Source organism: Dipodomys spectabilis, unplaced genomic scaffold (assembly GCF_019054845.1).
Source record: "Dipodomys spectabilis isolate Male_0828 unplaced genomic scaffold, ASM1905484v1 ptg000190l, whole genome shotgun sequence".
Lineage (NCBI taxonomy): Eukaryota > Metazoa > Chordata > Mammalia > Rodentia > Heteromyidae > Dipodomys > Dipodomys spectabilis.
Window position 1 is genome coordinate 1,489,279 of NW_024870867.1, and position 21,385 is coordinate 1,510,663.

A 21,385-nucleotide genomic window follows, 5' to 3' on the forward strand; every position below is an offset into this window, starting at 1 on the left:
AATTCTCCAGCCTGATTCAGGAAATAGATTTCGGGAAGTTTTTAATACCCTGTGAACTTTGAGAAGCGGAAATTACCTTTAGTTATTTAAAGTTAGACAACTTTGGCTTATAGACCTTTAAGACAACCTGCTATTGTCAAGCCTAAGGCGATTAAAGGTCTTTCTCTGAAATGTTACTGTGGTTTTAGTTTAGAAAACTATGTTTGCACACCACACCACACTACTCTTTTAGGCACCAAGATGTGAGACCTAGATTCCAAACGTAACCAGAGACAGTAAATAGGAATGTAATATCTCTACAATTTTATAACATGTAGATCTTTTTGTTGGTACACAAAACAACTCTATGGGATTTTTGAAGATGGAATTGCACACTTAATATAGACAAAAGGAAGAATTAAATCAGGGTACAAACAATTACTGACTTATTAGAAGATGAAAGAAAACCTTTATACCAATGATTTACCTGAAAAGTTAAGAGACTTCTTCTTTTCTTTTCTTTTCTTTTTTCTTTTTGTGTGTGTGTGTCAGTCGTGGGGCTTGAACTCTGGGCTTGGGCGCTGAAGAGCTCAAGGTGACCGCTTGAGCCACAGAGCCACTTTCGGTTTTCTAGCGGTTTATTGGAGATAAGAGTCTCATGGACTTTCCTGCCTGGGCTGGCTTTGAACCGCGATCCTTAGATCTCAGCCTCCTGAGTAGCTAGGATTACAGAAGTGAGCCACAGGCGCCTGGCTGTTAAAAGACTTCTTATGAACTTGATTTCGTCTTTCAAAGAGTATGTTAGCATCAGATGAACTTCGTATAGTAGCTATATTCACACAGCTAAAGTTCACATAGTAATATACTCTACCACTTTTAATTTTCTCAAGTTTATATGAAGTATTAACTGCAGAAGCATCTACGTAAGCAGCGTAATTATTTTATTCTAATCTGAAAACCTAATTATCACCTTCTTATGAAAGCTAGGAAGCAGCTTTAGAGGAAAACTAATGTATCCTATCAGTGGGGCAATTTGTCACTTTATTTTAAAAAACCATCATCTTTGCAAATAAAATTGTTGTAAGCTTCATTGAGAGAAGAAAAAAAATGGAACCCATTCACACAATTACACATTACAATGAATTTCCCACAGGTTTATAAACTGTTAACTCTGCTCTCTCTGTGCTGGGTTTATCAAGTAAAATTGACAGCGTTAACTGCTTTTTAAAACATGTTTTATCAACATGAAAATAAACAGATTTCTATAATACTCATGCACATCAGATATTTAATTGGGCACAAGTTAAAAATGTGTTCCACTGTATAATAGTAAAAATCACAGAGCGCCCCTAAAAGCATTTATAGAAGGACTATAACGTCCCAAACTAACTGGTAATATTAAGTAATTATACACAGTTGCCAGTAATTTCTGTTCATTAAATAGCTTGTATATGTTAAAAACAAAAGCAACTGTTTTCTTTATCGAGTTTTGGTATGGCTATACAGGAAGGAGTATGGAAATAAATACATCTAAAATGCATATACCTTATCAAAATACTCGTGCTAATATATAGTATTGCTTGTATTTTTTAAAACTTGGTAAAATAACACTTGTCAAGATTCTCAACTCTAAAATAATATGTATGTTGGAAGAAATCTTAAACATAATAGTGTATGCATTATGTCATAGTATTGCTATTATTTCTATGCTTAATAACCTATTAAAACAATATTTTTTAGGAAACTAGAAAATTATTTTAGACATTTTGGCCTTTATTTAATTAGGATGCTATAATTAAGAAACAGTATCAACTCTTTGACTTTTAGTCTGACTGAAGCAAAGTCCCTTCCATATCAGGTTAAATAAAGCTGGATTTGTTCATCAAGTGTGATCAAAAGCTCCTTAATTAGTTGGCAAGACTAAAGGGGCATAGATGACCTTTGACTTCCCACCACAAACTGCTGAGATTTTGGCATTTTATAGAAGCCTCTCAAGTATGCTGGCTGGCATTCAAAAACAACTCAAATTGCACTTCACTGAAAGAGTTGCATACTTCTGCATGAGGGCTACTGATGTAAATAATCTGAGTCCTGGAAACGCAACACAGAAAAACAATGGCTTCGCCAGTGTGTGTATTAAGGACTCATCTGGTGTTTGCTACATGGCCAGTTGCCGCAACGCTGGGTGATGTGCGCTAGCGCCCTCTGCTGGCTGTATTCTTCAACTTTTTTTTAAAGTACTCAAAAATCTTTTCAAGATTTGCTTACAAAAATCATAAACTGCTTTCTTGAATCACAACTCCTTCATTTAGAGATAGTAAAATAGAAAGCTATGCCCTAAAATTCCTTTCTTCTTTCTGAAAATAATGGCCGTTATTAAGCGTTTATACTTTAGAGGATATTCTTAGGAAAGGAACAGAAAGGTGCAATGTCTATATGCATCTGGTAATATAAAATAATATTTATCAAAAAACAAAAACAAAAAACTAAAAAAAAACCCCTCGTGTTCCCATATCTTGGAGTTCATATAGGTGCTCATATGTGCATAAATAATAAGCTATTGTGGTCTTCTGCTAGGACTATTCTAGACATATATTAATTATTACTAATGAGGAAAACCATGGAGCTATGTTTCTTTGGGTCTGGCTTACTTCACTTACTATGATTTTTTTCCAAGTCTTTCCATTTCCTTATAAATGTGTGAAGTTATTTCTTTTTACTTTCATTTTTCCCCCTTTGGTTTGTCCCCTGTCATCACTGTTTTTGATTTTGGTGCCCTTTGTCTTGTATATGTGTATATCTGATTTGGGGAAGAGAAAAGGAATAGCAACAATGATACTCACAAGATGCCATGTTGGAAATGAACGTTACAACTTGGGGAGGGGAGAGGAGTGAGGGAGGGAAAGGGGGAGAAAACAAGGGAAGGGAACAATGCGGGATAAGAAATGTACTCATTATCTTACCTATGTAACTAATCCCTCTGACATCACCCATGCAATAAAATAAAATTAAGTTAAAAATAATATTTATCAAAATGAACTCCAGGAACTGGAAATAAGAGATTTTTCTTTGTTACTGTTTTTGTTTTCTTTTTGTCTTATTTATTCATTTATTTCTCATTGGGAGGATGGAGGAGACACATATGTAGAGGGACAAAGAGTGAACAAATACAGCAGTGGTACACACAAGGTAGTGGACCCTATACTGAAAATGAACTACACAACTTGTAGGTGGGAATAGGAGGGAAAACGTGACAGAAAATAAGGGAAGGGGTGACATTTCCCCACAAGAAAGGTACTCATTACCTGACTTATGTAACTGTAACCCCGCAGTATATCACCTTTATAATAACAATAAAAAATTGTAAAAAGAATTTATACTTTAACCTGAATCCTAGAAATTCTAACACATGAATATTTTCTGGAACAACTCCTAAATCATTTCTTCTAAAAAATAAGAGAATAATTAAATTATTGTTCCTTTTGTGTATGTGTCATGGGGCCTGAACTCTGGGCCTGAGCACTGTCCCTCAGCTCTTCAGCTCAAGGCTAGCGCTCTACCACTTGAGCCACAGCACCACTTCTGGCTTTTTCTGCTTATGTAGTGCTGAGGAATTGAACCCAGGGCCTTATGCATGAAAAGCCACTGAGCCACCTTCCCAGACCTAAATTATTGTTCTTAAATAAAATAATTAAAATAAAAATAAATTATTTAAGTAAATGTCAAATAATAGCTCTGACAAAACTACTCCTAATGACATTATAATGTATATAATACTTTGCTTTGTAGTTCATGAAATACAATTTGCCAGGAGTTTTAAGCCAATTTCTTCAAGAATAATGCCTATGTTTATCACTTTGTGTGTATGTGTGCTGATACTGAGGCTTGAACTCAGGACCCTGTGATCTTGCTTGGCATTTATTCTTAATGCTTCTGTTCTCCCACTTGAACCACATCTTCACTTTCCAAATCTGCATTAATTATGCTTGAAATCACTAAACCCAGTCAAACAATCCTGTTACTTTACATGGTCTTTTACTCCTGCTCCTGTTAGTAGATAGTGGATCAAAAATAGCTCCAACACAAATGTCTGACTTAATTCCAGGCCAGGAAAAAATAAAATGTGTTTTCTGTGGATTGGACTAGGTTGTCCATTTAATGCGATGAGAATTAGCTGCATAGTCTTTACCTACACCAACTGCCCTTCTCCACTGACCTTTCAGCTGACATGAACAATATTCTGCTTTCTTTTATGTCTTTTTATTTATTGTGTTCTTTCCTGTCACATTTATATATTCATCATAAAGCAAAATAACAGGGCCTACCTTTTAATTTTTCCCATGAAACTTTCTCAGTGTGATCATGTACTAGCTTCAAACCTATTGCTTTATGTTACTTCAAAGAGGAAGGCCAAGTTTCAAACATTTCTTCACAAGTTCTCTGTGGTCCCATTTATGGAATTCCCTTATTTTCCTCCCTTTTGTCCTCCCTCCAAAACCCTTTTCTACACCTTCCAGACTCCACAAAGTTTTATTCTACTTTATTTTTAACATATGGTATCTGTTCTGTTGGCTCAAAAGTCACTTTAAACATTTCTTATTATCTGTTTAGTGTATGTATGTATGGCCCAAGTTCAAGAATGAAATGAACCAAAAACATTCCATATAATTACAACTATAGTTGTAATTGATAATACTTATTGTATTATCAGTACAATAGTTGTAATTGATAATACTTATCCTATATTGTAATTGAAAATACTTATTGAACACTTACTATTTGCTAGACACTATAAAAAAATCCTTCATGCACTTTTTCTTGTTTTGTTTTAGACTTGGTCCTGGTGTTGAATTCAAGGCTCTGTTACTAAGCCATTTTTGCTTAAGGCTAATGCTCTTCCAATTAAGCCGCTTCTCCACTTAAGACTGTTTTGTTTTTTGTTTTTGAGTTAATTGGAGATAAGAATCTCATGGACTTTCTTGTTCAGGTTGGCTTCAAATTATGATCCTTACTTCTCAGCTTCCTAAAGAGCTAGGATTACAGGTATGAGTCACAAGCAAGTGACTCTTTCTTTCTATTTTGCCCATATAGCAACCCACCAAAGATCAGTATAGTTAAAATCAATTCTTATTGTTAGGAAACAGTTACCGAGAAAGAGACAATTTTCCAAAATCACATAGCCAGAGGGTGGAAGAGCCACTATTTGCAGCCAAGGAATCCTAACTAATACACTATAGGTATCTTTGAGTGAGAAGAAGTGAATTGAGAAAGTTTGGGGTGAGCTTTCCATTAAGTTTCCCTTATTATCACCATTACCTTTAAGTCTTTATAATAGAATTTGGCCCGTAGGTCACCCTTGTCCACATATGATATATAATTAGGGCATTCCTGTTGGCTGTTGACATGTACCACAAATATCAGGACATTCTGAGATGTATTATCCACAGGATTTGCATGAGTAGATGTTCAGATATTCTATCACTCTAGACTAAGGACTGATAAAAGTTGTAAACTGGGAGAAGATTGATGTGGTACTTGGCATTTGATTACTGTAATAGGTAGCTGAGAAAATCAACCTTAAAACAAGAGCTGGAGGGGTTCATTTTGGAGGGATTCCCACCCATGATCATGGGTCCTGTTGCTTTGGGCCTTTAGGACAATGGGGAGGATGTGACATGCATCCTCCTAGATCAAGCCTGCTCACTTCATGAAAAGGGGAAGCAAAAGAGACTGGAAAGAATAGGAGGTGTCATATTTCCCATTAAGGATATGCCCCAAATAGCCTAACTTCCTCAGATAGCATAAGGCAGAGATGAGCCTTCTCTATTGTACCTTGTATGCATTTCTGCCTTACATTATATATACATAGAATGGTTGCTTTGTATGGAGAAGCTTTAGAGCCATTTGTTTTGCAGCAACAGTAAACCAATACAGTGCTTATAGGTGGAAGAGAAGTGCTGCCAGATTGAAAAACACATGGCATTTGCCTTAGAACAGAGATGGCAGAGCTGGAATGGTTCTAAACCTCAGCCTTAGGAGAGGTGTCAGAGGGCTTGCAGAGCATAGGAACAGCACAGTTGAAGACAAGAGGAAATAGAACCCATCTTACACAGTGCTCAACTGTTTACTATGAAGCAATAGCCTCTCCAGCACATGAGCCCTTTTTTCTTTATTTATTTTTTTGGGTCCAGTCGTGGGGCCTGAACTCTGGGCCTGGGCGCTGTTCCTCAGCTCTTCAGCTCAAGGTTAGCGCTCTACCACTTGAGCCACAGCACCACTTCCGGCTTTTTTCTTTTTGCTTATGTGGTGCTGAGGAATAGAACCCAGGGCCTCTGGCATGCAAGGTAAGCGCTCTACCACTGAGCCACCTTCCCAGCCCACATGAGCCCTTCTTTAAATAGTTTTGATTCCCTTATAAATGTGTACAAAATTGATCTAAAAAATAAAAGATTCTAGCTTCTCTAGTATTTTCTTATCAGAAGTGGGAGAATGGCACTCCTATAAATCATTACAAAATATGCATGAGCTGGGTGCCGGTAGCTCATGCTTGTAATCCTAGCTGCTTAGGAGTCAGAGATCTAAGGATCATGGTTGGAAGCTAGCCTGGGCAGGAAAGTCCCCATGAGATTCGTTTTTTGTTTTTGTATGTTTTTTATTGTAAAAATATTGTACAGAGGGGTTACAGTTGCATGGTTCTTATCTCTAATTAACCAATCAAAAACTGGAAGTAGTGTTGTGGCTGAAAGTAGTAGAGCACTTACTTTCAGTACAAAGAGGCTCAGGGACAGCAGGCCCTGAGTTCGAGCCCCAGGACAGACAAAAAAAAATCATGGTTCAATTTTGTTTTCTACTTTCTGAATCTTTATTCATGAAGAAACTATTTTCTTCCTGTGTGAGGACTAGTTTATACCAACATATGAGAGGATGAGTTGGCTGACTGAGAGAGGCCCTCTCCTTTTCATGCAGAAATTCAAAGCAGAAAATACAAGCATGAATGTATTTGAAGGACGGTACCAATGGTGAAACCATTTCTTTTCAAAGAGAATTGGTTACCTATGGCTAATCATATTGTTCAAATTAATTTGTTCAAAAAATAAAATACCTAGGAATTAACCACGAATCTGAGGGACCTCTACAGGGAAAAACTACAAAAATTTGAGGAAGGAAATTGAAGAGGCCAATCGGAAAATAATGCTGAACAAGCGCATGCAACTACAGTGTTCCAAAAGAAAGATGTTAGTAATTAGCAAGTAGGTGGAGCAGGCAGCAGAGGACAGCATCTAATTACTTCCAGCGGATTACTTTCTAGGTAAGATTACCTTATAATAAGGTGATTAACAACTTTAGAGTGCAAAGGAGATTGTTTTATACTTAATATGACCTGTAGAGAATCATAAGAAAATAAGGATCCTCAAAATGATTCCCCTGGATAATTTCTGCTGAGAATCAATCAATTCTATTTCAGAGGAATCAAATCACACTCCTTCATATTATTGAGATAATAAATTCAAACACATCTAGATATTAAGTTAGGCTCTTCAACTTCATCTCAAATCAACTAATTTATGAGACATTGACTATTTACATTAAGGAAATAACAATGAACTCTAATCAGTTGTAAATGCTAGCCAATTGATTACCTATAAATATCAGCAAAGAAAGATCTGTCACTGATATCCATCAATGTCAGAGACATAGTCTCCAAAGTAGGCTGTCCTTTGTCTAATTAGTGCTCTATCCTAGGAGTATCACTGGATTTTTTAACAGCTACAGAGACCAGTGCTATACAAAATAATAGATCTGGACACAAAGAAGGCAGCGAGAAATGACGTGCTTCAGCACGAAGCACTTGATAAACTGGGATCAGGTTCTTGTAGTGAAAATAGCTTTAACTGATGTCTACACTCATCTCTGGCTTCTGTCCCTTAGACCAATCATTAATTCATTACAGGCTATTGGAAATTATATATACTATAATATGCCACATACATAATTGGCTGTTAGTTTCTTAGGAATAAGAAATAATATATATCTTGTGTTTAAATTTGATAAACATGTTCCTAAAGTTTTCTTGTAGGTGTAGAAGCTAGAATAATGAGTACATTTTTTAAATGATTTTTTTTTTTATTGTTGGGTATCCCACATTATAAGAAAATCAGTGTTTTATTCTGGGATTTTGCGGATGTCTCTGAATTAGCTACTACATCATAAATCTTGTTTATTTGTTATTCTGGGAAGTGGGTATGTGAGTGTCAGTGTGTGGGTGTGTATATGCATGCAGGGGGCAGGGGTAATATAATTTGGTTGAATATGCCACATTCAAATTCATGTAAAAGCTAATACAAACTCTGAAAAAACAAAGGCAAAATCAAGGTGAAAATATTTAATCTATTTGCATGGAAAAGATACTAATAAAACTATGTATCATGCAAATTGAAACTAAAATAAATATATCTTCCTTGTTTCTATTGAAGAACTCGTTAAAAAAAAATCTACTTCAACACATATTCCCTAGTTCTTAATGATCACCCTAACTTAGGAGCTCCTGGAAATGTCCTTTACTCTGTACAATACAATACAGAAATTTCCTGAAATTTGTATTCTTTTGCAAAACTCAAAAATTAGCATCCCCCTGTAGCTCCAGATTCAATTTCCTCACTAAAACATAGTTTCAGCTCATAGCTAGATACCCATCACATCGATGAGTCTTCTTGGTAAATTCTGCAGAGTAAACAATCAACCAAATCCATGCCAGATAAGCAATATTTTATCCAATAGTTTATTCAGGATTTTCTTTGATCTTTTTGTTATTTTATTGCAATGGCAAAAGGAAAGGAAGGAAGAGAAAGCAGAAAGAAGATGGCAGTGATAAGAACAAAAGGAAGAGAAAAAATAGTTACTGAATCCATCTTAATTTTCTCAGCCCCCATGCCCTCAATTCCACAAAGTTTCTTCCAAGTACACTTGGACAGGCAGGACAGAGGTTAGTGCTTAGGTTTATTTATTTTATTTTTATTTTTTATTTTATTTATTTATTTATTTTTTTTTTTTGGGGGTCCGGTTGTGGGGCCTGAACTCTGGGCTTGGTCGCTGTCCCTCAGCTCTTCAGCTCAAGGCTAGCACTCTACCACTTGAGCCACAGCACCACTTCCGGCTTTTTTCTTTTTGTGTATGTGGTGCTGGGAATCGAACCCAGGGCCTCAGGCATGCAAGGCAAGCGCTCTACCACTGAGCTACCTTCCCAGCCCAGTGCTTAGGTTTAATGATATCACAAAATGATGCAGAAGATGTGGGTGAATCAAAACCCTACTATCTGTGAGCACACAGCTCTAGCTCTTTTAGCTATCTAGGTGCATACAATACTAACTCCTTTAACGAGTCATCATTTCTGCCTTCTTAATGCAAACAACATTATTTAAACAAGGCAAGACACAAAGAGAAATATATGAAGAGAATAGAATAGTTACTTTAATTTTTTTTCATTAGCCCATATTAATTGTACAAAGGGCGCTTTGTTAGAATATTTCCATTATGTGCATGATGCACTTTGATGATCAGACTTGTCATTCCCTCTACAACTTATTCCTACCTCCACTTACTCCCTTTTAGACAGTTTTAATGGGTTTCATTTTCCTATTTTCATACATTCTGTCAATCCTACTCTCCACTCCTCCACCCATCACCTTTACTGTCTCCCTTCTCACTAGCTCTTTCCCCTAAACAATCTGTATTTACAATTTCTTCATCTATGATTTTAGGTCTATATTCTATAGAGGAGAGAGATCATATGATTTTTTTTCTCAGTTTCACTATGTAGTTCAGGTTGGCTTCAAACTTACGATGCAGCCTCAAACTTTCCATCCTCCTTCCTTAGCCTCTTAAGTACTGAGAACACAAGGGTGCTCCACTAAACCTGGTTTGTAAAAAAATTAGCAGCAACAAATTAAGCCTAGTTAACATGGGCTATGGATTACAGAGTCAACTCCATCTAAAAAGCACAAACACAAGCAAACCAAAAACTGCATATTAGAAATAGTATAATTATGAAAGTTTTACATAAATATGAAAATATTGAAGTGGCATCTCTTAAAAGATACGAAGACATACTTCTGTGCATCACACACACATATATATATACATATGTATACACAAAGTAAATGACAAATTAATTATCTATATAGTTATTTCTCTCTATATAGCTGACAGGCAAACAGTAGTGAGATCATTGGATGAATCTGGCTTCACAGTAATACCCCTACAGAAAAACTTCCAGGAACTACATCTATATAATAAAGCTGAACAATCATGAAAGGTTGGAATAAAAATGTGGCATGAATATTTGAAAAAAAAAACAGATAAAAGTTGGTAGTGCCTGTAGTAAATAATGACTAAAAAGTGTTTTAGGAATTACATACACATTTGAGTATGTAATTTTTTTCTCACAAGATCCCTGTGCTATGTTAATATTTCTATGGACAGCACTGTGCAATATTAAAAACTAAAAATGTGTAACTTACAATGGGAATAGACATACTTAAGTAGTTGGTTTATTAAAAGGGTACTAGTTCCAAAAGGTAGAAGATACCTCAAGATACATTAATTTACAGTAATCATCGGATAACTATAAAGTTTCCCTGACTGAAGCAAATGTAAGGCAAGGCAAGGCAAGCAGCAGAGTTCATGTGGTCCACACTCTTCTCCCTTTACTGTTACTGATTCAAATGCGATGAATAAAATCCCATTATGCTATAATTAAAAAACTTTTACAAATAAAACTAAATATATGAATCTGAAGTTTAGGCCCTAAAAGTTCTTAAGGAAAGGGAAGATGGATTTTTATAAATTCTATTGTTCAAAGAGACATGTAAAACATCTTTACAGAAAAATATTCAAAAATATTTTTAACTTGCCATGCTACACTAGACTCAAACATATATTTAAGATGCATCTATGAGAGACTAATCATGAAAATCCTTGGAATAGTTTTGTAACAATGAGATGTACAAATCGTTATGTAGAAAACCGAACTTTATGGGGCTGGGAAGGTGACTCAGTGTTAGAGTGCTTACCTTGCATGCCTGAGGCCCTGGGTTCGATTCTTCAGCACCACATAAGCAAAAAGAAAAAAGCCGGAAGTGGCGCTGTGGCTCAAGTGGTAGAGCGCCTAGCCTTGAGCTGAAGAGCTGAGGGACAGCTCCCAGGCCCAGAGTTCAAGCCCCACAACTGGACCCCAAAAAAGAAAAGAAAAACGAACTTTACAACTTTGTGGGGGAAGGAGTCGAAGGGGTAGGGGGTAGGGGGAGGAGATGGGAAGGAATGGGAAGGAGGAAAAAAGGAGGAGGCAACAATGCTTGATAAGAAATGTACTCATTATCTTGCCCATGTAATTGTAACCCCTCTGTACGGTATTTTCACAATTAAAAAAAAAAAAATCTCTGTGAGATCACCTTCATCTTCAGTCTAACTAGTAACATTTTGCCTATGACTTAGAATTTCTTATTAATGAAGTATGGAATTCAAGACTTCTGTATTTTGCCAATAATTTTTATGACTTCATAATTATCATTTCTATGGATGTATGTGTTAATATGTGGATGAACAATTAATAATTTTCTTTTTTGTTGTTGTTGGTACCAGATTTTGAACTCGGGGCTTTGTACTTGCTCAACTTGCATACTTAGCTACATTCTCCTACTTGAGCCATGCTTCCAACCTTACTTTTTTGTTGTTGGTCATGGGGCCTGAACTCTGTGCCTGGGCGCTGTCCCTCAGCTCTTCAGCTCAAGGCTAGCGCTCTACCATTTGAGCCATAGCACCACTTCCAGCTTTTTCTGCTTATGTGGCACTGAGGAATTGAACCCAGGGCCTCATGCATGCAAGGCAAGCACTCTAACACTGAGCCAACCCTTTCTAGCCCCAAGCCCTACTTTTTGATGATTCATTGGAGATAGAGTCTGATGGACTCTTCTTGACTTTTCTTCCCAGGCTATCTTTAAACCCTGACCCTCTGGATCTTATCCTACAAAGTAGTTAGAATTACTAAGGTGAGCCACTGACACTAAAAGCAAGAATGTAAAATCTATCAAAATAGAAATAGGAGATGTAAAATAGTTGCCAACTTACAAAAGCATTTAAAAATACTAATTATAAAAGTATATTAAATACTAATAATATATAATATGTAACTTTAAATTATCATGGCATATATACTTTAAAGATTATTTTAATGATTATTTTGACTTAAATCTGAATGATAGAAATTCCTATATAATTCAGTTTTATATGAAAGTTCAGAAAGTCGAATAGCATGCTTCCTTTAAATGGTTAACACATCTACCTAGAAATCTGGAAAGAATACGACATAAACCTTTTAACTAGCGCACTTTTAAGCACCAGAAAAATCATTACCATTCCCAGTTCTTTCAATCTCTGTCATAAGAAGCACAGAGAGCAGGACCATATATTTTGGTAATTAATTTCCTTAAGATAATGTTAGAAACATCATGTTCTCTAAAATATAAATGAATTTCAAGGCGAGCATGCTAGAAGATAATATTAATGGCATATGATTTATTGTGACAAGAGATCAGATCTGAAACATCGTGATTAGAAATACTTAAGAAGCCCCATTTGCAAATTCCTGAAAATATGGAAATGTGATCTGATTGAGCTTATCTTAATGTTGAAATGCGGAATTTGCCTTTGTCCATCTAAAATTACCTGTGTACAATAAGTTTCCTCATAGAAATTTGTCAAAAAATGTTCATATCTTATAGTTTAAGGCATTATCTAAATGCTTGTAAAACTAAATGAGACAATCTAAAAAATAGCATTTTAAAACACAAGTACATAATTGATTTAGAAATGGATGATGGCTATCTTACACATATTTTGCCAATAATAGTCAGCATTTACTACTCACCTAGCATTCTTTTTAAAATTATTCCAAATTTTGTTAAGAATATATATCTCCAGAGAAAAGTTTAATGAAACCACACAGAGAAAAAAATTAACTTAAAAAAAAACTATGTAAAAGCAATCACTACATGGTTTAAATATAGATATGTGCCTGGTAAAAATAAATATTTCAACACAAAGACTAGTGCTATGTACCAGTGGCTCACTTCTATAGGCCTAGTTACTCAGGAGGCTGAGTTCTGAAGATCACAGTTCAAAGACAATGAAGGCAGACAAATCCAGGAGACTCTTATCTAACTCTTATCTAACTCTTACCTAACCAAAAGCTGGAAGCAGAGGTATGTCCCAAGTAGTAGAGTGCCAGCCAAGACAGAAAAAGCAAACAAGAGCTGCTAGCTCCTGCCCTGGGTTCAAACCCAAATACTAGAACCAAAATAAAAATCAAGACTAGCAAAAACAAGATCAGAATGCCTTGTTAATCCCCTTGTCTTGTTAGAGAAAGCCTCCCTATTCAATCTACAGCAATCTGTACTTGTCTAACAGCATTCCTTCTCCACCAGGTTGTTGTAGCTCACAAGTCACATTTGCCCATACTACATTCTTTCTTTCTTTCTTTCTTTCCCCCCCCTCCCCCTCCCCCTCCCCCTCCCCCTCCCCCTCCCCCTCCCCCTCCCCCTCCCCCTCCCCCCTCCCCCTCCTCCTCCCCCTCCTCCCCCTCCTCCCCCTCCTCCCCCTCCTCCCCCTCCTCCCCCTCCTCCTCCTCCTCCTCCTCCTCCTCCTCCTCCTCCCCTCCCCCCCCCTTCCTCCTTCTCTTAATTCTTTGATGGTCGTATGGTTTGAACTCTGGGCCTGGGTACTGACCCTGAGCTCTTCAGCTCAAGGCGAGTGTTCTACCACTTGAGCCACAGCATCACTTCTGGCTTTCCAGTAGTTTATTGGAGATAAGAGTTTCACAGACTTTCCTGCCTGGGCTGGCTTTGAACTGTAATTCTCAGATCTCAGCCACCTTAGTAGCTAGGATTACAGGTGTGAGCCACCTGTGCTCGTACATTCTTCTTTGAAAATGTTGGGGAATCAAACAGATCTTTCATCTTTCATGCTAACAAGGACCAATCTGGTTTTCTTAAGCAGGTGAGAATGGAGACTAACCCTTGGTCCATTGAAGTTATAATGGGGTTGTTTCATGGAAGTGACGGAGTGTTGAATTGTGATTGCAAAGTCCTGGGTATCCAAGACCTCATTGTCTGTCGTGACCATGGACTCTGTCACAAATGATTCTCAACTCACTTTCCCCCTGTGCCCCCCGCACCACACACACATACCTTTTTTGTGCTAGTACTGGGGCTTAACCTTAGGGCCTCATGCACTTGCTTGGCATTATCAGTCAAGGCAATCACTTACTACTTGAGCTTATTTCTACTTTTGGAATTTCTCTGATTAATTGGAGATAAGAATTCATTTGGATTTGTCTGATTGGGCTGGCTTTGAACCACTTGAACCTCAGATCTCCGCCTCTGAGTAGGTAGGATTACAAATAGGAGGTACCAATGCCTAGCTGCCCTCGTTTTTATTATGTCCATTCCACTCACTTGGCGTTTGTGTGAGGGACACCTGGATACCCACCCAGGTGTCCCTCACACAAACTAGTGGTGAGTATGTGTGTGTGTGCACACACATGTGGCCATTCAGAATGAGTAGCAGTAGTAGTGACAGAGCAGAATAGACGCATCAAAGGCTCTTGGTTCTTCTTGAGAATAAGTTTGAACTTTCTCAGGTCTAGCTCCTCTCCTGTGCAGCACTGAAGAAATTCAGAAATTTTGCTATCTTTCTCCTTCATTAACAGAGGCAAGTTGCCATCATGTGCTAGTGAATCTTTAGTGTCCAGCACAGGGCATGACTAAAGGAATGCATGCCCAGGGAGTAGGAAGGGTGGCCAACACCCATGAGCTCTTCAGGACTGACTCATCTCTAGTCTTGCATCCCTGAGGGTAACTGTAGTTGTCCCTGTGTTCTTCACGACTGGTGGTCACAGCTGTAGTGCTCATGCCGTGATGGACTTAGAAACCTCTGGTTGAATGAATGGAACTATGAGCTTAACTCTCCTCTCAGCAGTTACTAACTTCTCTCTACATGGAAGAATTTTCTATTTCTAATCACTTATTGTATTCATTTTTTTCTCTGTTTGAGAAACCCTTTATTTTATTTATTTATTTTTATTGTAAAGGTGATATACCAAGGGTTACAGTTATGTAAGCCAGGTAATGAGAACATTTACTTTCCTTTTGTTTGTTGGTTTTTTTGTTGGTCAGGGGGCTTCAAATCTCGGTCTGGGCACTGTCCCTAAGCTCTTCACCTCAAAGCAAGAGCTCTGCTTCTTGAGCCACTTCCGGTTTTCTGGTGGTTAACTGGAGATGAGTTCAATGGCCTGTCTTGCCTGGGCTGGCTTTGAACACCATCCTTAGATCTCAGCCTCCTGAGTAGTTAGGATTACAGGTGTAAGCCACTGGCACTAACAGAACCTTTCTTTTTGAACAGTATTACTCTCCCCCTCTATTTCCCCCAGCTTTTTTCCCTCCAGACCCCTTTTCACCCAACTTTTATGGTTCATTTCCAACATTAATGTCTAGTGAGTATATCACTGCTGAATTCGTTCACCCTTTGTTCCACTATTTCTGTGCCTCTCCCTTCCCTCCCCAAATCGGATAAACTTACATATGAGACAAAGGGTGTAAAATCAAAAACAGCGACCAAAGGGGAAAAAATGAAAAAAAAAAGAACCACAAACTGTACAATTAAAAAAACAAAACAACTGTTGTTTCCATTTCTTGGAGTTCATTTCAATAAGCATCATTTTATATGCTCATATGCATGTAGTTATTGAGCCCTTGTGATCCTCTTTTAAGAATATACTCCAGAGGAATTGCTTTTTTTACTAGACTCAAATGTCTATCTCATCCACCAGAAAGCTTTTCCAACCATTCTCTGAAGGAGTTTCTCTTCTCTATGGCCATTACTTCTAGGTGAACCTCAGACTTGATACCAAGATGGTTCCTTTAGCATAGGAATTAGGCTTAGTTCATCTCATATGGTTAGTTCAACATATGACACTGGACTAGGTTAGAGCATCACTGACAAATGCTAAGTTTCTCTTATGAAAGAGACCTACCAATTGAGCTGGTGGATCCTGGTTGGGATTCCATATTGTCACCTGACAGCTTGGTCAAGTTCTTTTCCCATGTATCAGCTGGATGGTCAGTAAACATCTTGTTGTACCCAGAAATAAGGTTCTAATTTGCATGTTGAATTGCCAGAATAATTATCCCTTTAATTCTTTAAGAAGAGAAAAGGGCAACATAGGCTCTTTAATATCAGAAATTTGGTAGTTCATTTACCTAGGTTTAATGGGAGAAGAAGAAGGAGGAGAAGGAAAAGTTGCCAGGTGTTTATCTGAATATTATTCTCTCCCCCCACACCAAGTCACCTAGAAAGTAGAGGCTAACAAAAACTTAAAAACTGCTGGTTTGTTTGGGATGTACACATTCTCAGCAGCATAAAATTTTAAAAAAATGGAAGTTAAGTTGGAGGAGTAAGAAGTAATGCAACAGGATGCATTTCAAGGCTGAAAATGACTTTTTAACAAGCCCTGAAGAAGCATGGCAACTGGGTCCAGTGCTTTCCTACAAAATCTTTTTATAAACTTCGTGTGTGTGTGTGTGTGTGTGTGTGTGTGTGTGTGTGCGCACATGCATGGTTGTACTAGGTCTTGAACTCAGAGAAGGACACTGTCCTTTAGCTTTTTAACTCAAGGCTGGCGCTCTACCAGTTAAGCCACACCTCCCCTTCTGGCTTTTTGGTAGTTAATTCAAGTTAAGAGTTTCATAGATGTTCCTGCTCTGGCTGGCTTACCACCCACTTCTATCCTCAGTTCTCAGCCTTCTGAGTAGCTAGATTACAGCAGTGGGCAAGACTACTGTTTTATTAAAAGGTGCTTTTCAGAAACTTTGTGGAAAGGAATAAAGAAGGCAAAGTGTATCTGCTTGCTCTCTCTTATCTTGCAATCTCTCTGATCAGTGTAATTGTACCTGTGAGTGTTAATTCCAGCACCCGGTTTGTAGAAGTGATTTGTGACTGAAACACATACCCTATGGTGAATCACTCTATTCAAGCTTGTATCAAGAAGAAAGGGACAAAAAGTGACCCTAGGTACACTGCTAGTAAGCTCCAAAGAATCAGATGTGGTACATATTATCTGCCTAAAATAGTCCAAGACTTCCTTCTCATTTTCCAAAGGAAAATAAAGACATACTCTTGCTTTCCCCTCCTCACTGCCCTTCCCCCCAAGTTGTAAATGGGGGAGGGGGTAACAGTGTCTAAAATGACATGTATCCATTATCTTACCTATGTAACTCTAACCTCCCTGTTCATCATATTTACAATAAATAAGACAAAGAAAAAGAAAAGAAAGACATACTACCAAAGACCTTTCTCTAGGTCTTATGGTGAATAAGTGGTAAATTTCTGGTTTAAATATAGTCTGTCTCTGGAAACTCTAACAACAAGAAAAAAGAACTTGGGATTTATGTTTCAGACAACACAAAGTCACTAGAGTGTCAAGTTGAGAGTGACACAAAATTGACCTTTTAAAGCTCTGCTGTGTTCCAGCTTCCCTTTTAGGTAAAGTCAGCAAAAAATAGGTAGACCTAGAGAGTGAGAGTATCCACGAGAGAGTTGGAGGGTTTTGAGAGGATCAGAGTGGGCTCCAGAGTTTCTGATTCTTCCTTTATTGTCAGCTAATCTTGTGTCTGCCAAAACGAGGAGCTGGTCCGAGTCAGAAAGGATCTAAATGAAGGGAAGGTGACATTGACCCAAAGACCAGGAAAATGAGGACCATTTATCTGTCCATTGATGTTTGTGGGTCTGAGGAGAATGGCATCTGTGTGGATCCTTCGGTAAGGCCTGAGATGGCCAGATCTCATGCACCTTTGGCCACGCCAATTCTATCTGTACGATTCACATGTGATGTGTATTCAGATATGTCACCCAAGGTCATCGGAATGAAATAGAGTAGCTTTCCCACATTCCTCCCCGACGTCTCTCACCAGGGTGAGAGGAAGATGCTGGGGAAGCCCCTCTTCCTGAATCAATTCTCTGCCTCCTGCTCTATCTCAGCCTGTAACTGGCTGCTCATAGGGACCCTACAGGGGCTAGGCCACTTCGGAACATCACAGTGTGGTTGCAAGGAGTTCCTCTGCCACAGCCCACTAGTGCTCTTCCACCTCACTGTAAGAGCATGTAACCCGTTACCTTTCTAGAAGATTTATGTTCCCTGTTTTTGTTTCCAGTGACACATTCCCTAAGCATGATTCACTCACGCTTTATATAAACAAACAAGTTTTAACAAGGCATAGTTTTACATCCTGTAAAAACACTGAGGCATTACAAACATGTTATTGCAAATATATTTAATCACGTATTGGGCAGTAAAGAATGTTATAAATTAGTAGGGCTATTGATAATAAAAATTAAACAGACATCGTTGAATAATATGTGTATTTATTTAGACTTATTTTCTTAATCCACCCTCTCTTTTAAATTATGTTTTTTATCCCTATCTTCCCCCCCTCCCCCGGGAATAAATGTGGGGAATTAGTAGTTTCTTAAAGACTTCACGATACTCTGAGATGATAGGGCCCTTGGAGGTGGGGTGGGAGCAGTACATTGCATTTTGCATTATTTAAACACTTTTATCTTTTCAGTCTGAAACATATTTTAATATTTGAGTATAAACTCATAATTACTTTTGGGAAATCATAGATTATTATACTTTATTAAAATGGTGCCATAAACATTAATAGCTCTATTTTTTCTGAACTACGATGTGTATTATTGTGCTGAAATCCACAGTGCACGCACGCATACGCGCGCGCACACAAACACACACACACACACACACACCTTCATTATCATGTCAGTTTCTTTTGGGCAAAACTGTCATAAATAACTACTTATTATAGGTATACCTTTTAAAAGTATAAATTATAATTAGAATATTTTGGGCTTAATTTTGAAATATATGTGGCATTAAGAAATCAATCTGCACAAAATGTGAACAAGAAAAATCCAGCTACCAAAACCCCTTGGATAACCAGACTTTCCTGAATCCTTCTAAAGATACTTTGTACACACATACATACTGATACATGATTTTTTTCATTTCCTTTAAAGCAAAAATTATTGCTTTCATAAATATGAGAACAAGACAATCAAAGTCTTGACTGATATTTTATAGAATAAGAAACAACTCTTTGTAGAAATAAAGGAACAACAGCTTTATCTGAGGCTGAGATAGGTGTTAGAAATACGCATTTGTTTTACTAAAATATTTAAGAAATTTTAATAAAAGATCAAATAGGCCCTCACTAATCATTCATCTGTTTTTTTTTTTTTTTGGTCCGCCATGGGGCTTGAACTCTGGGCCTGGGCGCTGTCCCTCAGCTCTTCAGCTCAAGGCGAGCGCTCTACCACTTGAGCTACAGCGCCACTTCCGGTTTTCTGGTGGTTTATTGGAGATAGGAGTCTCACGGTCTCTCCTGCCCTGGCTGGCTTTGAACCGCGATCCTCAGATCTCAGCCTCCTGAGTAGCTAGGATTACAGGCGTGAGCCACCAGCGCCCGGCTCATTCATCTGTTTTTTAAATATGATTCTTAAATAATGTAGTACAAGTGAAAGATCAAAAAGAAGTTTTGAAATACATTTTAATAGAATTTATTTATTATGCATGCATATAGAATAGAATAATGTCTGTGCACCAGCATGTACGAAAATTTGAATAAACAAAAATTTCCAGGGCACTTTTCTAATATGTCATCTATAGTATTCATGCCTAGATGTCAGTTTAGCCAAACACAGAGATCAGGGCCTTTGACTTTTGAACATTAATGAATAATCCCACAAAGATATCTATGGAGAACTACTGATCACGGTTTTGTAACTTTGTGAAGTGGATAGGCTACAAATGGTTGTTAACAGATGCAGAGATGATTCAATTCTGAAAGTCTATTTGTACAGTGCAGTGAGATAGGGAGAGCTACTTCTAGAAGCGGAGATAATCCAGAACCAAGCTTTCCCTATGTCCCTGAGTGACTGGAAGATCAACGTCTACAGTTAGAGGGAAAAATTATTTGCCTATTGTTATTGTAGGAAAACAAATTTATTCATCATATTTTTTTCCCTGGGAAGAAAAAGTCTTCAAAAAAAATTTGTTGTCAGTGGTATTCCTCTGTATTTACTTGAAGCCCATATAAGATTAGTAATCATAAAGTTAGGAGATTTATAAGCTATTTTTATATTATGAAGTTACATGGCATCTTCAAATCAAAACCCCATATTTTTCTTTGGGATTAAAGATGATAATCATGACGATATTAAGCCATGTAAAGATCTCTACTATTTCTTAATAGGCTATGGTTTTCAAAGTATTTTGAAATCTTTCCTTGAGAATACAAGAGTGTGGAAAAGATGACATTTTTCCCCCCACCAGAGTCTGAATAAAACCTAGGGAAAAATCAAGTTAAACTTGGTGCTTAGTAGTTACTTATGCTCTGTGCTTTATTCAGTAATAACATGAAAACTAATTTATACCATATTCTTATAATACAACTCATCAACAGCAGCCACAGTTACCAACGCACCACTTGTCCTCTTACCTACTATTGAACTTCTCTGGGTGTTTTTCTCTCATGATGTGGAATCTATGTGCAATGGAGGCATCCTAAGGGAAGAAACAGGAAAACAAAAACAGGATAGTTTGTAATTTGTTATATTATGGAAATAAAAATTAAGAGAAGAAAACAATTTAAAAACCACATGATTTGAGATAACGTCCCCCTATGTAGCCCAAGCTACCAGTAACCAGAATTAGGATTATAGGCATGTGGCTGTATGTCCAGATAAACACTATTTTAAAATTAACTCTTGCTTCACAATATCATTGCCAAGGTATCTAATCAATATAAATTTTTTGTTAGTGTGGTTTATGTAATTAGTCATGTTTTGATTGGTTACTTGTCATAGTTACATTTAGGAAATAATTTCAGTTTAAGTTAGAAAATAAATTAATAATCTAAATAATAAACAATTTATAAAATAAATTAAAGATAAATTAATAACTTGTCATAAATAAACCCATGCATTAATAACTGGCTTTGACCCCATATTTAAATATGGTAGCACATATTTTCACAAATGCCAAATAGAAATTGAAAAGATTTTTAAAAAAGAGTTATAATGATAAACAAAATCACATAGTACATGTTAAAAACAGTAGCAAGAAAGAAAAAAAAAACACTGGTGTCCCTATCTTGTGGTTCATTTCACTTAACATCATCTTATATGGTCATATGTACATAGCTTTTGACCTTTTCTGCTTGTCCTAGACTTATACTAGTTATTAAAAATAAGGGAAACCATGGGACCTATACTTTTAGGG

General features: G+C 37.2%; 1 protein-coding gene across 6 annotated transcripts in view; it reads right to left on the bottom strand.

The window, feature by feature from the left end:
* The window catches only part of Dgkb (diacylglycerol kinase beta), a 547,855-nt gene that overhangs the window by 239,802 nt on the left and 286,668 nt on the right, over positions 1 to 21,385 (bottom strand). For all 6 annotated transcript variants that reach the window (XM_042695805.1, XM_042695804.1, XM_042695803.1 and 3 more), the window contains one exon: positions 20,604 to 20,668. In XM_042695805.1, the coding sequence (XP_042551739.1) occupies positions 20,604 to 20,668 (65 nt within the window). The remainder of the gene's footprint in view (positions 1 to 20,603; positions 20,669 to 21,385) is intronic.